This window comes from Ambystoma mexicanum, chromosome 1p (assembly GCF_040938575.1).
Source record: "Ambystoma mexicanum isolate Mex_15411 chromosome 1p, UKY_AmexF1_1, whole genome shotgun sequence".
NCBI lineage: Eukaryota > Metazoa > Chordata > Amphibia > Caudata > Ambystomatidae > Ambystoma > Ambystoma mexicanum.
In genome coordinates, this window is record NC_090921.1 from 1397291015 (window position 1) to 1397318793 (window position 27779).

Genomic DNA, 27779 nt, shown 5'->3' on the forward strand with positions numbered 1-27779 from the left:
AACGAGTGCCCCGTGACCCATAACACTGGCTTCACCGTCTTTCTTTAAAAATGACAATAAAAACCAGGCATTAGAAACATCACAGTGCTTATTACATTTTTTCTCATCCTTGACCTGCGTTTGCCCCCCACTCCTCCTCCCCTCCATGGTCCTCTCTGCACACAGGAGGTGTGGTCAGATATAACCCCTGTAAGTGTGGGATTTCCAATGCCTTTTTATTAGGCCTTCACCGTACCCATAGCCTGCGGCTGTAGTGGCTGCCCCTATTCGAAACAAATGCATGGCAAAACCCATCCCACGCTAGCCCAGCTGCTTTCAGGGCCTTCTCAAAGATTTTTCTGAACTGGTACCTTGATGGGCATGACCCGTCCAGGTCCCCACTGTACCCCAAGTATGTCTATAGCCCCTCTATCGGGTTGATATCCCCCATAGTATGCGCCGTCATAGTCAACCCCGTCAGTTTTCAACTTGCTTAACCAAATGTGTGCCAGAGCCCATTTGAATAATGGATTGTCCCTGGACAAGTCTACTTCAAAGTTGGTCATGGATTCCCTCCCCCCTCCATTTCACCGACCCTGAAGGCCCCAAAAATGCCGTAATAAAAACCGCTCTGAAAAGAATACTTTCCCAGCCTTCCCTGCAGACCCCCCGCCTCCCTTATACTATCTCTCCCTGGTGCTACCAACCTTCTCCAACTGGCTAGTGCCTTGCAAAATCAGTGGATGGTGGGGACCTTCCTTGTAGTCCCGCAAAGAAACCAATGGCTGCCATCTTTGTTTTGACCATCCCAATTGTCACGCCCCCGCCTCCATGTGTATGTAGATGACCCAGAAAACGTCTTGCGTCATGTTTGTTGCAAATATTTACCACATCCTGCCCCACACAAAATTCACTGAATTCCACAAATGCCCTGTCATATGCCCTCTTTGTCCTCCCTGAAACTGATAGATTTATCATGGATGCTAATGCCGGGCACCCAACACCACAAGTCCCTCTGGGAAATTCGCAATCACTAGGTCCACCCCAGGCAACCATCGCTGGAACTCCTGCAGTTTAAAGTGGGACAAAGCATCAGCTGCATTATGGAGAACTGGGACATGCTTAGACCTAAAGTGAATGTTTGGTTTCTTTTAAGCATAGCAACACCAATCTCAACGCCATCGGGCATGTTGCTCTCTGGCTGTTAATTGAGCAGACCACTAACATACTGTCAGACCAAAACACCACATCTTTGCCCTCCAACTCCTCTCACCGTATCGATGGTGCTACAATGATTGGAAAGAATTCCAGAAATGTTTTTTTGCACAGACCTTCCTCCTTCCAGCTGTCTGGCCACCCGCTGTCCGCACCATTTGTTGGCCAAGATTGCTCCAAAGCCCATGCTCACTGCCGCATCTGTGTATAGGCCCAACTGGCTGTTGCATATCATTTCTTCAGGCCCTGTTAAACTCCCTCAGAAATCTGTCCCAAATCCCCAGGTCCTGTATTTGTTCTTTGGTCAGCCTGGTGTGGTGATGTGGCTTTGTTAGGCTAGACATCGCCCCTGTTATGGTACAGGAGAAGTGTCTCCCCAGCTGAATGATTCTGAGTGCAAAATTCTGCTGATCCACCAGGCTCTGCAGCTGGTTGAGGGTCGTCTTCTTGGCCTTCAGTCCGGCAAATACTGCCCCCCTGTAGTTTTTCACTTTAACGCCCGGTAGACGGCACTCATCCGCATCACAGTCCATCTCGATGCCCAAAAATGCAATGCAGTAGTGGGGCCCTCTATTTTATCAAATGCCAAGAGGACCCTCATTTATTTCAGCCACCTCCTGAAATATACCAAGTGCCTTGGCGCACTCCTCGGTACCCCTCTCTCCCATGAACAGGAAATCGTCCAGGTAATGCAGGACCTTTGTCCCACTGCACTCCTTCTTGACGACCCATTTAAGAAAAGTGCTAAAGCTCTCAAAGTAAGCGCATGAAATGGAGCACCCTATTGGTAAGCATTTGTCATAGTAGAATTCCCCCCCCACACCCCTCCGCTTGGAACCCCAGCAAGTGGTAGTCCTTAGGATGCACCGGCAGCAGCTGGAAGGTGGCCTCAATGTCTGCCTTTTTTCTCGTTTCTTGCAACCAAGCACCCACAGGGTACAGGGTCAAAAGAGGCATACTTTACTGAGCACAGATCTTTATTAATGGCATCATTAACCGACACCCCCTTTGGAAACAAGTTGGGTATCAGTCTGTACTTCCTCTGCTCTTTTTTTCGGGAAAATCTCAGCAGAGAGCATACCAGACCCCAAATCTCCCCAACTTAACCTCCTTCGACACTTTCTCCATTAGTGTTGATGGCTGCGATCGGGCAGATCTCTGGTTCTCAGGCACTGTGGGTAGTGAAAGCCCTCAGACGATCCCTCTACTAACCAACCGGCTGTCATGAGCACTGCTCCCGAGAAGCCATGTCAAGCCCAGCATCCCCGGAAGCAGGCTCACGACCCTCGTCCCCAGCTCCAGCAAACCCCTATTGGGGCCCTTTGGACCATGTCCTGGCGCCTCTGGCGCCAGGCTCATAAGGAGCCTCCGTCCCGGCGCCAGGGGCGCCGGGCTCATAATTCTTGCAAAGGTGCTTGGGTGTAGCTACCTGTAGCAGACCATGCTGCATACTCACCTTTGAAAATGCTGGCAGGATGAAGTCCCCAGCCTTCTGCTGGGAGGAACTATTCCCTGAACTGGGACTACTTTCTTACCTGTGTGGGGCTGGTGCCACTCCTTAGCTCTGGAACACAGGAACTCTTTTACCTGGGCGAGGCTGAGGAAGAAGACACCCAATCACTCCAACACTATTTAAACCACACCCAATTGGGAAAACGTGCTTCGCGTTATTCTGCATCTGCAGCAGGACGCTCACTGAGTCAGCTCCAGCATTCCAGTGACACCTGCTTCAGTTCAGCAACCTGTGGAAGAAAGACACGAGAACTATACTTACCATCCAGGAATCCAGACACCGGCAGAACCTGCAAGCAAAAGAAACATAAGGTTAGCAAGTTGCAACACGTTCGAAGCCGCGCTCGCTTACCTGATCCATCTGTGCTTTCACGGATTTTTCGCGGCCTTCTCTTCAGCAGCCTAACGGCACCTGTAAAGACAAAGAACATTGTTAAGTAGGAATCGGGTGAAGGTGGCCGCATTTACTTTTCTTACCTGCTTTTGTGCGCGTATTACGATCTCTTCAACCGCAGCAGCCCGGCACCTGAAAACAAGAAAAGACATTATTTAAGTGCCATTAAAGACTGCAAGAAAGCCTAACACTTATGTGTTTCCCCACGTGCATCCTCGACTGGGAAAACGCCCGCAAGGTCCCGACACCTGCAAATAAGAAAAGAACATTGTTAGAGGTGCTATAATAAGGTCACAGATCATTATACTCACGTACTTCGCACGTGCAACGGCAACGGACGAACAACGCCCGCAACATCTCAAGACCTGAAAACAGAAAACAAGGGACATTATTGAGGTGTCATTGAAATTCCCATACCTACGTACAACCGCACGTGTCGCGCTCTCAGTGACCACGCCCTCAGCATCCAGGCACCTGAAAAAGACAATGCAAAGACTGCATTAAAGGTGCCCATCTCTTCAAGACTATAAACTCTTTATACCTACTGGCATCCGCTCGTGCAGTAACGGCGGCATCACCTTTTGGCATCTCAGCCACTTCTAAGGCCACAAAAGACTTTGAGGACCTCCAGTGACGTAACTGTAACCCACACACCCCTGCAAGTCGCAGGATGGAGAGCCCAGCATTTATACGCCTAAGGTGAGAGCTCACCAGGACATTGGACTTTCGAAGAGTTGGCGATTAGTGAGGAGGAAGTCCAGCCAAACGGTCACTAACCCTTTTTTCTTCCGCCTGCAGAAACCTTACCCTGCAAGCCAGACGGTCAATAAGAGGAAGCCCAGTCCAGAGAGTCATCCGAGCTCTACGCTTCTCAATTGAAGAGACTATAACAGTTCAGCCGGGACCAGCGCCTCCGTGGGAATCAGGTGAGCGTTACAGAACGCGAAGCCCTCCAATAACCTCCTACCCAGGCGCAATGGAAACTTCCGACACTGATCAGCTGGCTCAGTTAAGAGGGGAATTAAGAGCTGAAGTACATGCTGCCCGCCAGGAAATGAATGCCCTGAGGAGGGAATTGATTATGTCCAAAGAACGAACTGATGACCTCGCCAGACAGTTATTACAAACACAAGCGGGGCAAACCCCTCTACCTAATTCAGGAGGGACCTATATCCCGGCGGCTTCAGCCAATCCTGTTCAAATCAATCTGCCCGGAAATGTGCCTTTGGCTCCGCCCGAACGCTTCTCTGGTGACCCTAAGAGGTTTGCAGTGTTCATAAATCAGTGCCGATTGCACTTTCTTTGTAGACCAGCTGCTTTTCCGACTGATCAGACTAAAGTAGCCTTTGTGCTTTCGTATCTTAGCGGCAGCGCCGCTGATTGATCGATCCCTCTGGTTACACAGGATGACCCGATTCTTCGCAATTTCCAGGCCTTCCAGGCCAATATGGAAAGACTTTTCGCAAGACATTCCCAGGGGCAGGCCCTGGACAACGAATTCCTTTCCCTACGGCAGGGCAATCAGGATCTTCTGGCTTATATTGCGTCATTTAACAGACTAATCGTAGAAACCAGATGGCCCGAGGACAAGAGGATCACGCTTTTCAACAGGGGTTTGCGTGGCGAATTCCGACGTCCTAGCCCAGGTCGTGAATCCCCCTCAAGATTGTTCAGAGTACATTGATTTAGTGGTCCAATTGGATCACAGACTACAAAACAGAAAGGCAGACCGCTCCAGGTTCGAAACTCGAGTATTCTCTAAGCCACTAACTCACACCAAAGGAGTTGAAGCCGTAGAACCTATGCAAATAGGGGTCGTAAAGGGTCCCCTAACCCCAAAAGAATGCGACAGGAGACGACAATTGCAGCTATGTCTCTATTGTGGAAATTCAGGACATTTCCTCCGAGATTGCCCGGTGAAACCTCCGAAGAAGACAGTGGGGGCTTCTGATAAGAATTCCGAAAAGCCCGAGCCGGGAAACAACCACGCCCGACAAGTGTAGAGGTCCGCTTGCCGAGCGTAAAAACCAGTTCTTTGACCTCGCACTTCATAATGTCAATGGTCCTCATAAATCCAGAACGACCGGATCGTTACATTGATAGCGGAGCGATTGGAAATTATGTAGACCGCGAGATGGCTTCCAGGATGAACCTACCCCTTTGTCCTAAGGTAATTAAAGACGTCATTACCACAGTGGATGGTACAGAAATAGCCTCCGGACCGGTAACCCATACCACCACAGAAGTGACGTTATTAGGCCAAGATGGACATCGGGAGGTAATCGTGTTCGATGTGATCAAGGCCCCTCAGTTCCAAATAATTCTGGGGATCCCTTGGTTGGAGAAACACAATCGTCAAATTGATTGGTGCACCTACTTGTTATCCTCTACCCAGTATTGGCCTAGCGGTAGCAACATTCGAAGGACCGCAATTGCCTCCAGAGTATCAAGAATTCCAAGATGTCTTTCAGAAGGAACAGGCTAATACCCTGCCTCCCCACAGATCTTACGACTGTCAAATAGACCTGATACCCGGAGCCACTCCCCCTTGTAGTAGAATTTACGCCCTTACCGAGCCTGAAAATCTTCATTTGCGACAGTATCTGGACCAGCACCTGGCCAATGGATTTATCCGCCCATCAAAGTCTCCTGCATCCTCGGCTCTGTTCTTCGTACCTAAAAAAGGTGACCTTAGAACCTGTATTGATTATCGTGCCCTGACCAGATAACAGTAAAGAACAGATACCCCCTACCTCTGATTCCGGAACTCCTTGACCAAGTTAAGAACGCCTGCATTTGTACAAAGCTAGATCTCCGGGGAGCCTACCACTTGGTACGGATTAAAGAAGGCGACGAATGGAAGACGGCATTTCGCACCAAGTATGGACTATTTTAATACCAAAGTGATGCCCTTCGGACTATGCAATGCACCAGCAGCTTTTCAGTATTTTATGAATGATGTCCTCAGAGAACTCGTAGATGTTTGCGTAGTCGTCTACATAGATGACATCCTTGTGTACTCATCTTCAGAAGCAGATCATCGGAAACATGTTAGAGCCGTCCTTGAAAAACTCTGCCAACATAAGCTTTTTGCTAAGCTCGAAAAATGTGTTTTTCACGTCACGGAGGTCGAATTTCTAGGCTTTATTCTGACACCCAAAGGAGTCCACATGGACTCGAGAAAGGTGGCCGCTATCAAGTGGCCATCACCTACTTCCGTGAAAGGTGTCCAAAGCATTTTAGGTTTCGCCAACTTTTACCGCAGGTTTATTCCAGAGTTTTCACGAGTGGTGCAGCCCATCACCGCCCTCTTAAGAAAAAACAAACGTTTCGAGTGGTCAACAGAAGCAGAACAGGCCTTTCAAGAGCTAAAAGCCAAGTTCACCTCAGCACCCATACTGAAACACCCACGCCCAGACCTCCCTAACATCGTTGAGACCGACGCCTCCAGCTTAGCAATGGGGGCGGTTCTATCACAGAGAGATCCGGAAACTAACCAATTGCACCCCGTGGCATTCTGGTCTCGCAAGTTCTCGGCGCCTGAAATTAACTACACCATCACAGATAAAGAGCTTTTAGCAATTAAGTCCGCTTTCAAGGCCTGGCGGCACTATCTCCTTGGAGCCAAACACACTGTCACGGTAATCACCATCGAAACCTACAATACCTGAAAACCGCCAAAGCTCAGTCCTCCAGACAGCTTCGCTGGGCACTTTTCTTTGCCGAATTTGACTTTGTAATTACTTATCGCCCCGGCAACAAAAATGGCAAAGCGGATGCCCTTTCCCGGATTGGAATGGGAGATAATATTGTCAATCCTGAACCTGTGCCAATAATTCCAGAACAGAGAATCCTGGGCCTAATTTCTTCACAATCCATCGAAGATATCGAAGCAAAAGTTAAACAACTTGTGACCCCTTCGGACTTATAAAACTGGCAACTGAAGGGAAAGGACTTCATCATAAAAAAAGACCTGCCTTATTTTCAGGGACGACTATTCCTACCACATGCCGATTTACAAAAACAGGTAATCTCTTGCTACCATGATTCCTTGATGGAGGGCCACCCAGGCATTGCCAAAACCTCGGAAAAAGTCAAGAGACACTTCTGGTGGCCGTCATGGAGAAAAGACATAAAGGAGTTTGTGATGTCCTGTGGTGTGTGTGCCCAAAACAAAGGTCAGAAGGAAAGACCAGCGGGTCTCCTGCATCCGCTAGACATCCCGCCACATCCCTGGCATACCCTCTCCATGGACTTCATCAGCAATTTACCCTCCTGTTCCGGATACAACACTATTCTAGTAATTGTAGATTTGTTTTCTAAAATGGCCCACTTCATTCCACTAAAGGGCTTACCTTCAGCTTCAGTTCTAGCACGGGAATTCCTTGAAAATATTGTAAGATTGCACGGCTTCCCTTCGGTTTTGATCTCAGATAGGGGGAGCCAGTTTATCTCTCACTTTTGGCGAAGTTGCTGTCGTTTAGCTCAAATCGATGTGAGACTTTCAACCAGCCATCATCCCCAGACCGACGGACAAACTGAGAGGACAAACCAAACTCTGGAACAATATTTACGTTGTATGCTACAGCAGTCGGAAAGTAATTGGAAAGATATCCTTTGGATAACCGAATATGCTTACAACAACTCGATCCATTCAGGAACCGGAAAAAGTCCCTTTTACATTTTATATGGGATTCATCCTCGAACCTCCAATCTTGACCCGCCCCAAGATCTTGGACCTGCCGTGGATCAACTTCACAATGCTATCACGACAATCCACCTACAACAGGCTAAAGAACGGTACAAAAGGGGAGCAGACCAACACCGAAGAGACGCCCCTCAATACCAGGTTGGAAATCAGTTTGGATATCCACCAAACATTTATCACTTAAAGGACCTCACACCTTCAACCCAAAATATCAGGGACCATATCCAATTACAGCCATAATAAACCCAGTGGCTGTCAAGTTGGGTTTGCCATCCCACATGAAAATACATCCGGTGTTTCACGTATCTCTACTAAAACCTATGCAACCTGGAACCAGACTGAATAAACCTCCAGAGCCTATTCAAGTAAATGGAGAACCTGAATTTGCGGTTAAAAACATCCTGGACTCCAAGATCATCAAGTCAAAATTATACTATCTGATCGACTGGAAGGGTTACGGACCTCAAGAACGATCATGGGAACCCTCTGACCACGTCCATGCTCCCCGTCTAGTCAGAAAATTCCACCGAATTTTTCCCAATAGGCCAAAACCTCCGGGGAAGACCAGTTTGGGAGGGGCCTTGAGGGGGGGTGCTGTCATGAGCACTGCTCCCGAGAAGCCAAGTCAAGCCCAGCCTCCCCGGAAGCAGGCTCACGACCCTCGTCCCCGGCTCCAGCAACCCCTATTGGGGCCCTTTGGACCAAGTCCTGGCGCCTCTGGCGCCAGGCTCATAAGGAACCTCCGTCCCGGCGCCAGGGGCGCCGGGCTCATAATTCTTGCAAAGGTGCTTGGGTGGACCTACCTGTAGCAGACCATGCTGCATACTCACTTTTGCAAATGCTGGCAGGATGAAGTCCCTGAACTGGGACTACTTTCTTACCTGGGTGGGGCTTGTGCCACTCCTTGGCTCTGGAACACAGGAACTCTTTTACCTGGGCGAGGATGAGGAAGAAGACACCCAATCACTCCAACACTATTTAAACCACACCCGATTGGGAAAACGTGCTTCGCGTTATTCTGCATCTGCAGCAGGACGCTCACCGAGTCAGCTCCAGCATTCCAGTGACATCTCCAGCTTCAGCTCAGCAACCTGTGGAAGAAAGACACGAGAACTATACTTACCATCCAGGAATCCAGACACCGGCAGAACCTGCAAGCAAAAGAAACATAAGGTTAGCAAGTTGCAACACTTTCGCAGCCGCGCTCGCTTACCTGATCCATCTGTGCTTTCACGGATTCTTCGCGGCCTTCTCTTCAGCAGCCTAATGGCACCTGTAAAGACCAAGAACATTGTTAAGTAGGAATCGGGTGAAGGCGGCCGCATTTACTTTTCTTACCTGCTTTTGTGCGCGTATTACGATCTCTTCAACCGCAGCAGCCCGGCACCTGAAAACAAGAAAAGACATTATTTAAGTGCCATTAAAGACTGCAAGAAAGCCTAACACTTATGTGTTTCCCCACGTGCATCCTCGACTGGGAAAACGCCCGCAAGGTCCCGACACCTGCAAATAAGAAAAGAACATTGTTAGAGGTGCTATAATAAGGTCACAGATCATTATACTCGCGTACTTCGCACGTGCAACCGCAACGGACGAACAACGCCCGCAACATCTCAAGACCTGAAAACAGGACACGAGGGACATTATTGAGGTGTCATTGAAATTCCCATACCTACGTACAACCGCACGTGTCGCGCTCTCGGTGACAACGCCCTCAGCATCCAGGCACCTGAAAAAGACAATGCAAAGACTTCATTAAAGGTGCCCATCTCTTCAAGACTATAAACTCTTTATACCTACTGGCATCCGCTCGTGCAGTAACGGCGGCATCACCTTTTGGCATCTCAGCACCTGTGCCACTTCTAAGGCCACAAAAGACTGAGGCCCTCCAGTGGCGTAACTGGACCCCACGCACCCCTGCATAAGTCGCAGGATGGAGAGCCCAGCATTTATACGCCTAAGGTGAGAGCTCACCAGGACATTGGACTTTCGGAGAGTTGGCGATTAGTGAGGAGGAAGTCCAGCCAAACGGTCATTAACCCTTTTTTCTTCCGCCTGCAGAAACCTTACCCTGCAAGCCAGACGGTCAATAAGAGGAAGCCCAGTCCAGAGAGTCATCCGAGCTCTACGCTTCTCAATTGAAGAGACTATAACAGTTCAGCCGGGACCAGCGCCTCCGTGGGAATCAGGTGAGCGTTACACCGGCATCACCCATCCGAGGGTACCCATTAGCCCATGCCCTCAATTCTTCGAGTACAGGTAAATCCGTTGGTGGCAACCTGTACCCCATGCTCCTACTTCTGCTCTTTGCTGCGCTTGATGCATTTGGCTTCCCATGACCCGATATCCTGTAAAATGAACAGACATGCTTAAACTTGCATACCGGTCTAGAGCATGAGGATTTGTTGTATGCCCAACATGCCTTCTTGTCCCTGCTTCCCCCGCCGTTCTGAAAGGGCTGTGGTGGTCGACCTGGTGTGAACCTCTTAGCTTGCTGCTGTGCAGCTAGCCCATAAGTCCATTGTCCCAGAGCCCCAGTCCAGCGCAGCGTTGCCTGCTTTGGCACTCCTAAATCTCTCATACACCAACCAAGCGCCAAATATACAATCTCGATACATGGTCAAAATCGAGTGATTGTATGACCATAACTTCTGACTAACCTCTGGACACCTTTCCAATAATACCGCTTTGAATATTGAGAAGCCAGTCACCAGTTGGCCGATTATCTTGCCACAAAAAATGTGTCCTTCCCCTCACTCTTTATCACCTTGCACGCCTCTACCCTTCGGTAGTGCAAGAGCGAAAATATATCAATTTATATTTCTTTCCATATTTTTGATTTGGTTTTAGGGGGCACATGCCAGGTCAACATACCCTGGGAAGATGCCTGGACTGGGGCTGAGGCTTGCCCTTCCTGAACACCCCCCCTCCAGTGAGCCCCCCCAACGCCTGCTGTTACAGTATCCTGTGCTTTCACCCCTCCTGCATTATTTGACACACTCCCTAATAACTGCAACTGCTCACACCTTCCCCCATGTGTGCCCCATGCTGGTCCTGTGGGACACCTGCCCCTCCTGATGACCCCAGTGGGGACAGCATTCCCGACCCCAGGGATCTGCTCGCTCAGAGTGCTAAATGTTGTGTCCCTTGTTGCGATGGGGTGGCCCCAGCTGGTGTCAGCTTGCCCTGCTGTTGGGGACCCCTCTGCCAAACCACACAACTTCCTCTGGGAGGCCCCCTATCCCCCCACTGTGTACCTGTGAATGGGGAGCCCCAGCAGAAGGCCAACCCCCGCCCATAATTTGCCCCCTTAAGCCTGCCTGACTTGGGACCCCCCCTGGCCCCAAGGGATCACCGAGACCGCCACATTCACCATGCCCCCTGTATTGAGTTATTTGTCCCTAAACCCTGGGGTGCTGACCCCCCGCACCCCGAGTCACTTGCCCCCCCATCCCCCTGTCATTCCCAGGGCTCCCTGACATGCTCTTGGTGCCTGCTGCTTGGGCGTGGGCTGCTGGCACCAGTGGTGCCCTTGTTACTGGGGGTGAAGCTGTTCCCACCCCCCTCCTCTTCTTTGCTGTTGGCAAAGCAGTCCTGGGGACCACATTCTTCCTTCATAGCCCAGAGAGCGGGGGTTCCGCTGCCCCCTTCCCCACCCCCCCAAATTGTGCAAACACCTGCCTGTCCTGTCCCTCCCAGGAGGGATCCTAGTACTGATCCCACCTCCTTCCCCTGCAGCAGAGCAATGATGGCAGCCACTGTTGCTGGGTTTATTATTTTATTTATTTTGTATCCCAGTCTTGGCCTGACACGCTGCCTACCCCCAGTTGCACAGATTCTTAGCCATCCCCTCGCAGCAGCTTCCTTTTTATATACCTGTCGAATCATTGAAGATATAATTGCAGATCCCTTTACAACATTTCACTCCAGCCCTCCGGCAAACACAAAGGTCTTCCTGGGGCTCGTTGCCGCAGTAACCAAGCTCTCCTGCCTCAAGCTGCCTCGCCCTGGAACCTATACTGGCGTCTCCTGCAACAACGCAGACAACAATAACCGTACCCAGTGTTTTTTTCCTCGTAAGTCGAAATAGCTGCATTCGCACAACCCCGTTGCGCAGCCCCCAGGCACTACAGCAAAGATTCCAGGCAAGCGAAATACAGCAAAACATACACCCGGCCCAGGCATCACACCCCCATCCCTGGTCCCAACGACACAAAACCACACCCTGCTCAACCCCTCGCCACCCCTCCACCTGACCTGCCTTACCCCGCACCACTCTCTATACCCGGCACGAAGATCTGGAAAATATCCTCACTCTGGCTCCTTCCTCGTCCGGGGACAGTGCGGCAACAACAGTGGCAAGATCAAGGTCCGGGTAGCCAAGAAGAGCACTGAGGGCGGCTCTCTACGCTGCAGGCACGGGGTGAAAATCCGGCAGGATGAGGCAGCTCAACTCGTCCCCAGGGCTCTAGTTAAGCCCCCAGGATTGGTGCTGCTGCCCTCTACAATGTGCCTAAAACCGCCCTCCCCGGCCCCCCACTGGGGGACCGGTTCCAACCAGCAGCCGCCTGCCCCTTCTACCCTGGCCGTCGCCGGGCTGCCCAACCCTGCGACCCAATAATTGCAGGGTTTTGCCTTTTTAACCGGTCTCGTTCAAGAGACAAAAAGAATATGATTCATGAATGAAGATTTCATGGACACGAAGGCTCCTTGTAAAACAATTTGAATATTTGTATTCAACTGTAGTTTATAAATCTGACCAATCCAGAATGTTATATTTAAAATGCAAATGTCTGTATGACGATTACTGAACATGTAGAAAGCAGTAGTGTACTCTTCAGAGTATGAGTGGAAGAAACTGAATTCGAAATAAAGGCAGCTTAAACATGTATTGTGGCAGCTTAAACATGTATTGTGCCTGTATGCTGTGCCAATGTTAATGTTGGATTTTGCATTTGTGTAAATGGGCGACGCCACAGACCTCTGTAAGAGGCTGTTTATTGGTAGACTGTGCCGTCCATCCCAGGAAAGTTTGCCTGGGTTTAAAAAAAAAAAAAAAAAATTAGAAACTGGCACTCTGCTGTGTTGATGTAGCACCATGGATAATGTTGTAAAGTTCATATCGAGCTGCTTTGTGCTTTCAGGTTACTGATGTGGAGTATTCCACTTTGAAGGCAATTGTGCATCTTAGTGAACCATACTTGTGCGAGTCCCGCGTCGATACTTTCACCATGGAGTGCATGAAGGAACTCCTAGAAGCCAAAGAGTGTGTGCCCTTGCAGGAGCTATTTGTCGTGTTTGATGAATCTGGAGAATTTGATCAAACTGCTCTAGCGATCGAGCACATCAGGTAAAACCGGGCTTTGGTAATCCTGTGCCATTCACGAAACACTCACTTTTTCGCTCCACCCACACGTTGCTAATTGTTTTACTGTTTTATTCTTACAGCATGAAATATAAAGTTGTGATGAATCCTTAGACAATCTACATTGTTTATAATGCTAGATTTTTTACACAGTGCTTCTGGACAACATAACCTTTTTCTGTTTAGCCTACAGGAAAAATATAGTCAAAATTTTACGCTAGTCTGTTTTTAAAATACCCTACTCCATCACAGGAATAGGTACAATATTTGCATCAGCAATGTCTGGGGTGAACCATAAAAGGAACAGCTGAAAATCTTGCAAACCCAAAGCTCTCTGGTAATACTTTGATTGTACCCCAATAACCTGATAAGATCGCAGCACGTGTGGCTTTCGTGCCATTCTCTTCACAAGCTGTCCTGAAGGCCTTTTCAGAATTGGTGCTTCCTTCTGAATAGAGGTCCCCAAAAGGACAAATGTCACTTCAAGGGTGTGCACATTTCTTCCAAAAAGCATAGTCATTGAACCTACCCTGGAGTCTGTTCAAACATCTTTGGAATAGCTAGGCAACAGATGTCTATTCCCCACTTCTGTTGCTGCAGGCTTCGTGCTTGCTGTGCTTTTCATGTTTTCAAACTGGCTCTTTTAAGGGGTCAGGGCCTGCACCCTGGACGCAGTTCACTTAACCAGTTGCTTGTTTGCTGTACAATGGGGGCCATTCTAAACATTACAGCTACCCACTCACCCCCATTATCACACCACCGCCAGCAACCAACCAAGAAAGAGAGCGAGTGCCCCAGTCCTTTCTTCATTGGCTTATATAAGACTGTTGCTCCTCACACTCCAGGGCCAGCCTCTCACTGAGACGAGTGTTTGTTTGGCTACTGCCTGGATTCTGTGTGATTCCCAAGTCGGGGGAGTTGAGCCCAGAGGGGAGGTTAATTGTGGGGTCACGGGAGATTAAATTATAGAGGGCAGTTGGGCCCAAAGGGAAGGTTACTTGCCTGGGGAATGGAGGAGGTTCCCAGAAAGGATGCAAGAGGTCAGGGTCTAGCTTGGTGACTTTGTAGAGGGCAGGGTGTGGGAGAAGTGGCCTTCTAGAGCCCACCCCCCCATGATTGACACAAGTCGAACTCGTTTTGCACAGTTCAGCGAGGCTTCATGCCAAGACTAAGAGGAGATGCAAATGAAAAGGGACGTAGAAACTGCCATTTCCATAACTCGAACATGAGAGCCTTACCTGACCCTTATCGGACTGCACAGACTCTTGCTGTAAGCACATATCGCCTTCAAATCCTGCATCCATCATCTCTAATGCTGTTACCCTTAAGTTCTCAAGCTATCTGAGAAGCTCATCGTCTCTAATGGCCTAAGACCCACCAGATGCAAAAACATGTGCAGACCTGAACTCTGCTGGTGCAGGATGGAAAGAACCAGAAGACTGGCCTGCTGTCTTCATCCCACACTCTGGATCCACCTCCCCCAGACTCACCCCCTTGATTCTAAATTTCAAGAAGGAGCTAAAAAAATGGCTTCTCTTTAACACCTTGGTCCACACACCCTCCTTGCCCCACCTATCCCGACACTGCGGGCAATCTTTACATTCTCCATACCCTCATCTCCCTTATTTCCTCCTCCTGGACGCTTGTAGATCCTTTGCTGCTAAATTGCCAGTCCACCATTATTGACACTGCTTCCTTTTACTGTTACTTGCATTCTCGTTTCCTCGCTGTGTATTTCCCACATGACTTGTGAAGCACTCAGTAGGTTCAAACTTAATTTATACTCTAATAAAAGCATACTCCTGGTACTACGAAAGTCTCTGAGGGTGTCTTTGATGCGTGTTCCCATTCAGACTGTAAGAAATGAGCTCCAGGAATGGCGGATTGATTTCCCTGGAGCGTTCCAGCAGCAGTCCTTCCAATATCCTTAAATTTGGGAGAGGGTGGAGTGATGTTGTCGCTTCTGTACTGAATCTCACCTTATGCATGTTTTGGGCCAGGCACTACCTACTTATTTGTTTCTCAGAACTCCCCATCATGCTGGGATAACTAGCGATTAAGGATGGGGTTGGCACTGCTGCTACCTGAGGGCACAGGGGGTGTCCTACAGATACTGTGAAACCCAGAAAAAGAGTACTTGCAGCAATAAAGGAGACCAGGCATTCAACTGGAGTGCCAAGACTGTTTTCAACAGAAAATACACCAGTGAAAGCAGAGAGGATGAGTAGAACAGACTGCAAGTGACCCACACAAGACCCTGTTGCCAAGATTAAGAAAAAGGACCTTCAAATAGACTAGGGACAGTGTTGCAGAGAAACGAGGTGAAAGCCAAGGGCGAGTAGGAGAACCCAAATGCCCTCGAGACCCTGTAATAACGAGGAGATGGCAATGGTCTTCAACTGAAGTTCCACAAAGGTGTTCTATGTGGACACCAGGCAAAAGCAAGTGCGATGAGGAACCCGGATTGAGGAGCACCCTCAAAAACCTGTTGTATTCTAGCCCAGGGGTGGACTCGTGAAGAGTAGGGAATTATGAACTTTTGTTTTTGAGCCAACCTTGGAATTTTTATGTTCTGGACAAGGCAATCTGTCTGGCTGTGGACCTAAGAAGATTAAGGGTTAAGACCACTTGTTGGCAACCTTTTTGGAACTTCGTTGTAGAGTAGGGTGTCTCAGGGAAGACCAGGACTTCTGCACAATAGGGGAATTGATTGGGCTGAAGGAATGGGGGCAGGACTTCAGCCAATGCTGCTAGGAATTCACATCAGTGTATTGTCCCGGTCCTAGAACAGTTTGGTTTTCTAGATTTAGTTTTTCTCCGCCAATACTGTGTGAACAATACTTGGTTCAACCAAACTGTACGGTCTCTAGTGTCTCATTACTTTGCCTACCACACTGGTGAACAAAGCCATCCGTGATATATATAATATATATATATCTCAATGAAAAAACTTTGTTAAAGGGACGTTATGGTTAAGTTTCACTAATAACCTATGAAATTCAGTAAAAAAATGTTGCTAAAAGGACTTTCTGGTTATAAGTAAAATCGAAAACCCCCTGAAATTAGCCAGTTATGGTAAGCTAAGCAACCATAACTCGTACCGCCACCGTGCACTGCGAAGACTAACGCCCAGGACATCAAAGATGACATCCTAAATATCATTGATGACATCACATGTCTAGCCCCTTCTTTTTTGTTCACTGCCATATCTAGGCCAGGTAGTTTTATTTACTGACAGTCAGAAACTTAACTTTCAAAAGGGTTTACATTTATAGATATTTCTATTCTTACACTACTTTCTTAGAATTTAATCACATTTTATGATGTACATATATAGGAGAAGAAGCAGGCCTGAAACACAGCAATCATTTTTGTGCGTGAATAGAATCATGTAGATTATACACAGTTGCTAATGATACTGCCTCTTGTTTGCTTACTTTACTCTGCATATATAAGCCCCATATTTGTATGCATTGTAGTCTATTTATGTTTTGTGTGTATTAGTAGAAATATGTAGTAAGTGATGCATTATTAGCTACTTAGTACATGTTTCACAGTACGGAAAAGTCTGATACAGAAACATTCACCGGTTTATTATAACTTTGGAAAATTACAAATATAGCACCTCTGTGGTGAATGCTGCAGCCAATACCTACATTTCTGTATGAGTAGGTTCCTGAACTAGAAAGAACACTGCAATGGAATGTTCTTTAGAACACTACATTGCATAATGAAGTATCTAGTTTATTAAACATCTCCCGATAATCCCTGATTCTTTTTTGCCAACATTACATTCACAACACCTTTTTATGAAAAGTAAATGCACATGTGATGTAATCAGTGATGTCATCAATGAGAGTTGTGATGTCATCTTTGATGTCCTGGGTGTTAGTCTTCAGTGCACGGAGGTGGTGTGAGTTATGGTTGCTTAGCTTACCATAACCGGCGAATTTCAGGGGTTTTTCAATTTTACTTGTAACCATAACGTCCTTTTAACCCTAACTGCCATGGGTATTTCCCCCTAGTGCCAAGGCCTTTTTTTGTGATTTGGGTATGTGGCCATTCAATGCCTTGTCTTTTTTGTTAGTTGAGATATCTGTCAAATTTGGCCCCTTTTTCCCCACATGTAGGTGGTCGTAACGCCACCCAGGAATCGTAGGTTGCTGTAGGGGGGTGAGAGAAAATTAGCAAAAAGGGCATGCTTTTTCAAAAAATGCCAATAAAATGATGTACAAAGAAGCCTGTGCTCTTTTCCTTGTAAGAGCTTGGAACAAATGGCTTGCTGTCCTGAATTCCCCAATTTCCTGGCTTTCAAGAACAGGTTGAGTGGAAACGGGGAAAAAAAATATTTTGATGTGGTTCTCAACCAGTGAGAGGTAGGCGATTTTGGCCACTTTTGCCAATTGGACATGCATGGACGGAATGGAAGAATAGGGTAGGAAAGCCGAATTGGAGGACAGAAAGGCATACATTTCTGAAAAGTAGACAAAATTCCAAGTTTAGGAAGGGGTGATTTGCGTAGGTCGGGCAACAACTAGGTAGTGGAAAATGCCATAGATTGAGGGAAAAGCGGGAAAATGACCGAAAAAAGGTATGTGGTGGACATGGTTGACTTGATACGGCAGTGGCTTCTATGAATTTTGAGGAAAAGCAATGCTCTGCTACATTTCCCCGACTCTTGCAGTTAGGAAAGCACACATTTTTTGTAGTGTTTTACAAAACAAGCAATACCACAAGCCAAACATTGAGCCATGGAACACAGGAGTTTTATGCTTACGGCCTGAACAGACACTCTTAGCATGTGTAAATCAGGAAAACCAATGTGGTGAGGAACGGCAAGCATACATTTTTTGAAAGAGCACAGGCAGACCTTTTCAAGGGTATGCGACTTGTGCAGGTTACAAAAGTGTATGGTGCCTAAAGCAGCGACTAAATGTAGGGCACATTTGGGAAATTAATGGGTTGTGTGACAAAGGGCACCAGCAAATGGGTCAAAACGTTATGAAAACCACACAAACACAACAAATGTTATACGTTCCCACAGGTGTCCCGATGAAAACGGTACCCCCACATGTGTGGGTACATCTACCTGGTCGCCAAGGGGAAAGCCTAAAACACAGGTAACCCCAAGTCTGTTTTGACACCTGAATTTCACTTTCTCCAGACGGGCACACCATACAGATATGGGTCTCGGGTGTCCAAGCCATCAAGGAAAAGGGGGAACACCATGCATTTCCGAAAATAGGACACGCATGGGAATCCGCAGAGGGCTGACTTGGTGCAAATTGGCCCAGAATTTATTGCCCACAAGCCCCGGCAAAGTCTGAAATGTGCCAAAAACCCCACATTTTTCACTTTGTCGGGGGTTCTGGGTAAAACATTCTGGTCCGCTTTGTGCAAGTTGGAACTCTGTGGATTCCTACTGGTGCCCTCTTTTCAGAAATGCATGGGGTTCCCTGTTTTCCTTGCTGCCTTCGACACCTTAGGCCCAAATCTGTAGGTTGCCCACATGAACAAAATGTGCTGTGGAGAAAGGCTTGGGGTTACCCTTTTCCTTTTGCGCCTCCGGTAGGTGCACCCACACATGTGAGGTACCGTTTCATCAGGACACATGTGGGGGCGCGGGAAGGTGGGCCATATGTTGTTGGCGGTGTGTTTCAGTGGGTGGCCAGAGCGAAATGTGAGAATTGCCTTAATTTCCAGCCAATTTCAGAGACATTCCACCATTTTCACCTTTTTTTTCCTTTGGTAAACCAACTCCCCCTGGCGCAAAGGGGCACATTTGCCCCTTCCCTGGGGGCAGATTATCAGCCATCTGCCCCCAGGGGGCCCTAACCTGCAGGCCCCATCCTTTGTGGGGCCTGCACACTTATTCCTGGTGGCCCCTCCCACCCCCTAATTGGATGGGGGGGCCACCTCATGTACTCCTGCCTTGGGGCATAAATCTGCCCCAGGGAGGGCTACAAGGGGTGGCCCCCCTTTCCATTGGGTGGTTCCACTCCGGTGCGTGTTTCTTCCTGTCCTGGTCATTCCTCAAGTAATCGGGAGGTTGAGAAAGTTCAGGAAATCCATGATCCTAATTGCTCAGATTGGGCCAGCAGTATGTGGTACCCAGACCTTCTGGACATGTCCATCTGCCCTCCAATGCGTCTTCCACAAAGAGAAGACCTTCGGATTCCTCATACAGAGGTCAATACACTCAACCTTCATGCGTGGTTTCTGAGATGTTGAGATATAAGGATTGGGACCTCTCGGAAGACCTAATGGTGATCTTGCTTTCGGTCAGAAGGCCAGCAACAAAGTGTCTGTATCGCTGCCGTTGGAACAAGTTTTGCAGCTGGTGCCATGATAAGAATGTGGATGCCTTTCAGTGTGATATTATGGTGTTGTCTTTTATGTTGAATCAAGCTAATCTGGAGTCCAAGATTGGAACCATCAAGAGGTGATTGGCGGCGCTGTTGATTTTTAATGGCGCGTCGGAAGAGACCTCACATTTCAAGATGTCACTGATTATTCAATTTCTAAAAGGGCTCCCAAATGTGTTCCCTCCAGTCCCACCCTGCTCCCAGTTTAGGATTTAAATCTAGTACTGACATTTCTTATGTGCGCTCCCTTTAAACTGCTTAATTCATGTCCGTTGAGACTATTGACTTTTAAGATGAAATAAGATGGGTTACTCGGGACACAAATTGGGTCTGGCAGTCACGAAGCAAACATTATCCAGATGGGTAATCCTATGCATAACAGAAGGTTAGAGGTTTGCAGGAAAGGATCCCCTAGGAGGCCTGAGGGCTCACTCCACAAGGCGCATTGTTACTTTTTCAGCCTTTCAAATAAGTGAGCTGATTAATGCAGCAGCCACCTGGTCTACCATTCATAACTTCACAAAACACTACTGCGTGGAGTCTGATTTGGGCCAGGAAGGAGGATTTGGAAAGGCGGTTCTGCATTCTATCCATGACAAAACATGAATTAATTCTATGATTAGAAAATGTTTACTCCCTCCTCCAAACCATGAACCGATTAGGTTGAGGAATATGTGGGAGGGCACAATCCATTTGAAGAACAAGTTACCCCGGGAATGCTCTTTCGACTGGATGTTCCTCCCACGTGTTCCTCATAGCCCCTCGCAGCCTACCCCGCAGTAGAATTTCTGTGCATTACACCTTGCACTCCTTCATCGTCCGGTACTGTCTTTGACCCGCTAATGCAGAACGTTCTGAAGCAGCTGATGCTGGAATGGAAGTTATCTAAAGATGAGCAATACCTGGGAGGAACATCCAGTCGGAAGAACTTTGCCAGGGGTAAGTAACTTGTTCATTGCTACGGTTTGGTGGTGGAATCTCATCAGTCAAAGGCTTGCTAGATCATAGTCTACAATAGTGACCACCATTCAGAATGAAAGACCTATTTTTCGGTACAAGTGGTAAACAGTGTAACATTGAAGGAAAAACGATAGTTTGGCGGTGAGCGTTGAGCAATTCTGTGGTAAAAGGCAGCATTTGAACTCCTACCAGATCGCTCGTTTTTGTGCACTGAAAATAAAGTACTTGGAACCATTGGTGGTTGTTGTTTGGACACTTTAACAAACTATAAGTGTTAAAGTGGACATAATGCACAGTGCAAGATTTCTAGAAGTTACCCCTCAATTGGGTCATTTAAAACGTTTATTAAATGGGCGGTTTGGATTCAACAATGGTGCTTTCCTTTCCCACTGTGAAAATCACGAAGGCTTGTTGGTTGTGTGATTCACTTGAACACTTGAACATAAAATGCAAAATGTTTGCCACAGTTGAAAGGAAAATATACAGGTATTCATTTGATTAGACGTTGAGTTACCCTAGATGTTTTTTATTTGTACAAACCTAACCATTTAGTCTCTTGTTTTTAGGTTTTTTTATCAGAACATATGGAGGAGTTGGGATGATGAGGACGAGGATGATTTTGACTATTTTGTGAGATGTGTAGAGCCTAGATTGAGAATGTAAGTACACTTTTTTTTTTGTTTTCCAAGAACTTGATACACATAGTAAGACTTTGGTAGCAGGCGCTTACCCAGTTTCAATATTTTATTGATACTTGGTTAGGATTGCAACTTTACCATGGCTTTTTTACTTCCCACAACTCTGCTGAAAAGGTCTGCATGATGCCTTGCCTGATGTTTTGATGGTTGGAGTAGCGAACCGTAACCGGTGTGGCACAAGCACGGGCACTTTCGTGTTGGCTACAGTGCTTGGATGTGATTTGTCTAGTGGCCCATCCACAGAAATTCTGACTTTTTGTTTCCCTGCACTTCCTTATGAGTGAATGGATGACTGGCTTACTCTGTTCGACAAATCAAGGGATTCAGTCACTTCTCTTGAAGGGGGGGGGGGGTGATATCTCCTTCCTGTGAGACTACGGAGGTGAGCCTGCTATGCAACATTCACGGTAAGCAGGACCTCACTGGGGCAGACTCTCCTCTGGGGGTTAAAGACTCTTTCCATTGAACTCCCATGTGAACATCCTGAACAGGGGAAGATATCCCAGCCCTTTAAGATGAGGCAACAATACTTGGAGATGGATGGAGATGCAGAATATACTCTAACATCAATAATAAAACGGACTCGGGAAGTTGGCAAAGTTCTACTGTTTTAATATCGATTATCTAAAACGGGGAGCACAACGGACATCATCCGACGTCGCACAAGTAATCTCAAACATAATCTGATTCGAACAGCATTCTTGTACTAAAAACTCGTCACCATTGATGTTTACCTGCGTAGCAAACTACCAAAACCTACTTGGAATGGTGATAGGCTTATAGGGAACATCTAGGTATACGTTCCATACTGATTAAGGAAGGTGATTGGGTATCTAACATCAGGTGGGCAACTACGCCCTCCTCTAATGCAGGTCATCATGAATGTCATCAAATGCACAACGTCCCATTGGTTACACAAACTATAGGGCTCTCTATTACGTGTCCCTCTATAATTGGTTGGCACCTTTGTACCCCTCTGTAATATTCCACATGCGTAAGCAGCACGCAGGCTGCCACCCAGGTGCTTGGTGGGTTGGTCATAACCCTAGCTTCCCACCAATTAGCCTTACTATCCATCATCTTTCTGCTGCCTGGCAGTCAATTAAGGCTTTGAAGATTGGCCTCGAGTTTGTTCTTCGTGCCTGAGAATGAGGGAGTGTAGGCATCCCCTGCCTCCCAGTTTCGATTCAGCTCAGTCCAGTGTCTATTTTCATCCATCCACGTGACTGCAGACCATGATTTCAGAGCATTTTGCTGTATTAAACTCTATTAAATGAAGAACCTCTGACGTCTTTAGTGTTTCTCCACCTCACCTCATCAGGAGTTTGTTCTGTTCACACGTTAATTTCAACTTCTGTAAGAACAGACTGACTCGTGGTGGCCTTGTCTTTTTTGGTGTTAAGCCAACCAAGCCCTTCTGTGATTCACCTTCATGGTTAAGCTTTGAATTTCTAACTGCGACACCCTGAATAAATCCTTTCTGTTCGCAGTGTCTAGATCTGCTAAAGTGCATTATGGAATAGCTGTAGTCCATATATTCCTATAGATATACGTTGGGGCATTGCCGCAGTCTACTCGCTATATAGCCAGCCTTAAAGAATACTTTCCCCTACTAGCGTTACTGCGACTGTACACTTGTGAAATGACTTGATATCTTCATTATTTCTGTAGCATGAGCATCTTCATCTGAAGCCCGATATGTTGCTTATCTTTAACACAACCTTTCTTTTATATGTATGTTCTTTTGTTTCTACATCTCTTCTGGGTGCATCCGCTCGGCTTCTGTGACATCACCAATCTGCTCTATTCTGTTTTCCCACTTTTCCCACTTTTCCGGGATTTCATTCAAATGACCATAGTGTCGTGTACGCATGCATGGCTTTTTCAATGGGAACCTGGCTTCTAGGATTCTCTTTGGTATGGGTATTCTTATGGGTACTGCACATGTCTCAAACTCTGGCTCCCAACATACAGGCAGCATAGGGGAGGAGCTTTTGGTGGGGGTACTTGGCTCCTCCTTTACACCCCCTCAATCGCCCCCACCCCCTCTGGGCGATTCATCGACCACTCTTATCGGCCATCGCATCTAGACATCCTTGTCTGGAGAAAGGCTTTTTTGGTACCCAATCTTTATAACTTCTTTCAGGCATCCTGCTGATTTCACATGCTCGTCCTTACTCCAAGTCATAAGCATGCATTGTCCACTTGGACTGAAGTAGGTCCATTTCCCCACATCCTACTTGTGGTTTTTCGGGTACAGGAACTTCGTTCCCTCAGGTGCATGAATGCTGGCCTTCACATAGTCTCTGATTTCTTCATCTGTCAGTTATTTGGTATACCTCCTGATTCAACATCAATCATCTTCATTCCTACAGCTTTCTTTGCAGTCTTCTTGCACTGTGAGCTTATTATCCTGATCCCACAGAATCCAAGCATTAGCATCACTATCAGGGCTCCAAGAAACTTGAATGTATCTGCCATCCATTGTGGAACCCATGAAAAGGGTGATCCAAACCAACTGTCATCAGCAATGTCTTCAACTTCATCTATCATCTGGCCGTGTAACTTTGTCAGCATATCTATGGCCTCCGGCAAGGTGCCATTCTCACCGTGAGAAGGTATGAAATGTGCAACATGATTCTCCGATTTTGCCACAAACACCGCCATCCATAGCTGTGATCATGTCCAAGAAGTATCTATTCTGAAGCGTCACCAGTATGGCTCTCAACTCTTCCTTGATGGCATTGAATCTCTTTATGGTAGTATTGATCGTCTGCAACAAGTACCACCTGGTTAGCTGCAACCATTTAGTATTTGCATCTGTCTGGATCCTGGGCATGAAGTTTATCGTGAATATTGATAGGTCTTACTAAACAGTCTGTGTTCATATCGGATGGAATCAAAGGCTTCTGTCGATTTTGTCTGAGTAGTTCTAACTCTTCATTCAATTCAGGAGCTCAGCAGATCTCCTTTTTCTCAGGTGAGCATCTGCTTTGGAAAATTTTGCCAATGTCCAGGTCACTTTTAGGAATCGCCAATGCTGGATCATGGACGTTTACTATAGAACATGGTCCTCCCCAGTCCTTGGGGCAACTTCATGTAAGCTCTGGATCCACAGGCCCAGTAGTGATCCATTATCACTGCTGTCCCAATGCTCATTCCTGGCACATCAAAGATTCAACCACAATTCTGACTTTCTCCCAAGTTTTCTTGTGCCATTATTCCTAAAAACACAGCTTTGCATTTTTCAGAAGGCACTATTTCTAAGTGTCCTCCTTTATCTTCGACCCATGTCGGTAGTTTAGCAAGTCTCGGCCATAAAGGCTTGCATCCATTTTTTACGATGTCAATAGTTGGTTTGTAGAATCCAATTACTACCCAGGCTCTGGAGATAACCACTCCTGCTTCCCATCAATCTGGAGAAAGTAATGATCCTCAAATCTGCATCTGGCCTCTGTTCTTCCATCTTCGAATGTCCCCTGCAGATTTCCCTGGACTCTGAAGTCTTCTGTTTACTTCCCACCTGATTCCAGGTCCTTTCACTCCAGGCTGTGCATATCTTATCACGTGATTTTTGGTGTGAGCTCTTCATATTGTCTTTGTATCTTGCACATAATCATCTTCGTCTGATCTGTCAATTCTGTTGCCCACTTAAGGTAGGCTGTTCGGCCCATGAATTGACCTCTTATTAGGCAGAGTGCAATGTGAGATAGGCAATGTGTTTGAACATCTATTTCAATAGCTACGATTATCTTGGACTTCCCCCATACTGTAAGGCAAGAGTGCACATACATAGCATTCCTTCTCTGAAGTTCGTTTGCCTACCTCTTTCATATGCTGATACCACGTTTGCCAAATGTGCTGTGCTGTCTAGATAATCATTTAAATCATGATCTTATCTTACACCTCTTAGGTCTCCTTGCCTCATGAACTCTTACAATCATCTCATGAAGTATGTCGGCATAATTCCTTCTCACTGGGGGAATCATAGAAACATTTGTCAGTGGAACTGGTGTCATTACATGTGCTACTGATGTAGGATCAGTTACAAAGTCGTCTTTGTTTTTCTAAGTTTAGGTACCTGGTGCTCAGTAATGATTATAAGACATTCCTGCATAAGGATTTCTAGGAATTTTTGTCATGGGATCAGATGCTTCCCCATGGGCTACTGGAGTAGGAACAATCGCATAAGGTCTCGTTGGTTTTACACTTGCCACTTCTGTAACCTCTTGCTGCATAGTTTAGTTTATTATTTGTAGAGCGCACCTAACCCTGAGGTATCCGGGTCGCTTTAACGTAAGTGTTAGTTCCAAGTACATGCATATAGGAATAATGGAGACCAGGCTTGTTGACAGTGGTTACAAGTTAGTCGACAAGCCAGCATAGAAAAGGAGAAAAAAGACATAAGCTGCAAGTACAGAGTACACAGTACATGAGTGCTGGGGGCCATTCAGAGGTGTCCTAGGTCTGTTAGTGATGCTTGGCGAAGAGCCAGTCTTTCTTTTTGGCTCTAAAAGACCAGGAGGAGTGTTTGGCTCTAATGGTTGGAGGGTGGGGGGAGGTAAGAGTTCCAACATTTGGCAGCTAGCACAGGTAAACTCGAGCCACCTGCAGTTTTTAATTTGTAATTCGGGATGTTGAGACAGTGAGAGTAAGCGGATCTAGTAGGTTTGGCAGGTTGGTACCTAGTGAGCCAGGTATTTGGGGGCTGTTTGACAAGCACTTGTGAGTGATAACTAGAGTGCAAAGCGAGATTCTGTCTCACACTAGTAGCCACTGAGTATCCCGTCTGACAGCCGAGATGTGATTGGAACGGGGAATACTTAAGGCCGATATAAGGGCATTGTTCTGGAGGACTTGTAATCTGTTAAGTTTATGTTCGGTAGAGCCTAAGAATAGTGTTAAATATTCCAACTTGGGTAGAATCGGAGCCCTTGCTAGCGTGATGCAGCTGTTGGTAGACAGGTAAAGTTTGCAGGAGTTAATCAGTTTATTGGTATATGTTGTGGATGAGGCAGTGGCATTAACTTGTTTCTTAAGAGAGCATGAAATTTAAGACTCCTAAGGTTTTGACCTCATTTGTGACTTTAATGATGTTAAAATTATAGTTGAGTTTGTTTAGACGTTACTTGGGATCCAATGATCAGAAGCTCCGTCTTATTGTTTAGGCAAAGGATGTGGGCTGCCATCCATGCCTGTATTTCAAGGTAGATTTCATTTAACAATTTGGAGTCTTTGTTGTAGCAGCCTGTGAGCGTAATGAGGATCTGGGTGTCATCTGCATAATTGGTGTTGGTGACACCCATGTTATCAAGACGATCGAAGTGGAGCTTTGTGAAAATGTTATAAAGCGTTGGTGAGATGCAAGAACCCTGTGGAACTCTGCAGTAGATGGGAACTGGATCCGCGAAGGCTGAGGGCGCGAAGACCCTTGTTAGGTTTGAGAGAAGGGATTGCATCTAGCTAGCAGCGCTCGGAGAGAACGCCATCACTACAGTCAAATGTTTGGTGAGGATCTGATGGTTAACGAGATCGAACGCTGCAGAAAGGTCCAATAAGAGAATGATAGCCAGATTGCCTTTATCTTTGGCTTTATCCATTTGGATTTTAAGGTCCAGGAGGGACGTTTCAGTACCATGCCTACGTCTGTAGCCAGATTGGCGCGTACCTAGAATGTTGTTATCCTCCAGGTGTTTTTGAATTTGGATATGGGCTGCTCGATCTGGAATTTTTAGGAGGAATGGGACTGTTGTAATGGGTCTGTAATTGGTTGGAGTTGGAGAGAATTCTCAAAAAATGTGCTAATTCCCTCCACATTGGAGACCCCCAGCAACTTTGCTGTATTTTGAGGACTTTATTTTTTTAAACCTGGAGAGAGTGGGACCCTTTTTCCCCACTCATGTATTTTAATGTGATTTCTGAGCTTTGTGTTTCTTTTGGTTGTGGAGTTTGACAAACTCCATAGGCATCATCTTTTACATTGTCACACCGCACCTTCAGTGCAGTGGCACAGGTAAGTCTGTTAAATTTCCCAAATGTTTAAATACCTTCTCTGGGACAAACTGCTGTTTCCCAGAGCAGTAAAGTGAAATTGACTTTACTTTCATTTGGCGGCAGTGACACAGGATCCACGGCGCTCCTAAGCCGATGCGGCACTAGAATTGGCTATCCAGCCCTGCTGGCACCCTGACCCGGGAGGACCAGCCTTCAGCTCTATCAAGAGCCTAATCTTGACTCAATTGGCCCTGAAAAAGACATGGGTCGAAACGCACGTTGGCTGTGTGCACTCACCTATGTTGAACTGGCATTATCTGCCACATGAATGTTTTTAGATGCTCTGGTGTATTTTGAAAACCATAATAAAGCAACACTTTTTAGACACCAACATGACTTTTCTGACCTGATGATGAACCGAAACCACTAGCAAATCAGCTAAATCCGTGGACTATTGAATCCTCCCAGCGCCTAACATCATCCACAGGTTTGCCATCTCACCTACTCATTCAGCCAATTGGGAACCCCAGAGTTGGTCCCCAGACAAACCAGGAGTCAGGCTGCGGGCTAACTTAAATTCCTTCATAAA

General features: G+C 46.9%; 1 protein-coding gene across 1 annotated transcript in view; it reads left to right on the forward strand.

The window, feature by feature from the left end:
- SHCBP1 (SHC binding and spindle associated 1) overlaps window positions 1–27779 on the forward strand; it is a 349542-nt gene that overhangs the window by 77184 nt on the left and 244579 nt on the right. Inside the window, exons 4-5 of the mRNA XM_069607070.1 lie at window positions 12953–13158; window positions 21065–21157. Of these exons, the coding sequence (XP_069463171.1) occupies window positions 12953–13158; window positions 21065–21157 (299 nt within the window). The remainder of the gene's footprint in view (window positions 1–12952; window positions 13159–21064; window positions 21158–27779) is intronic.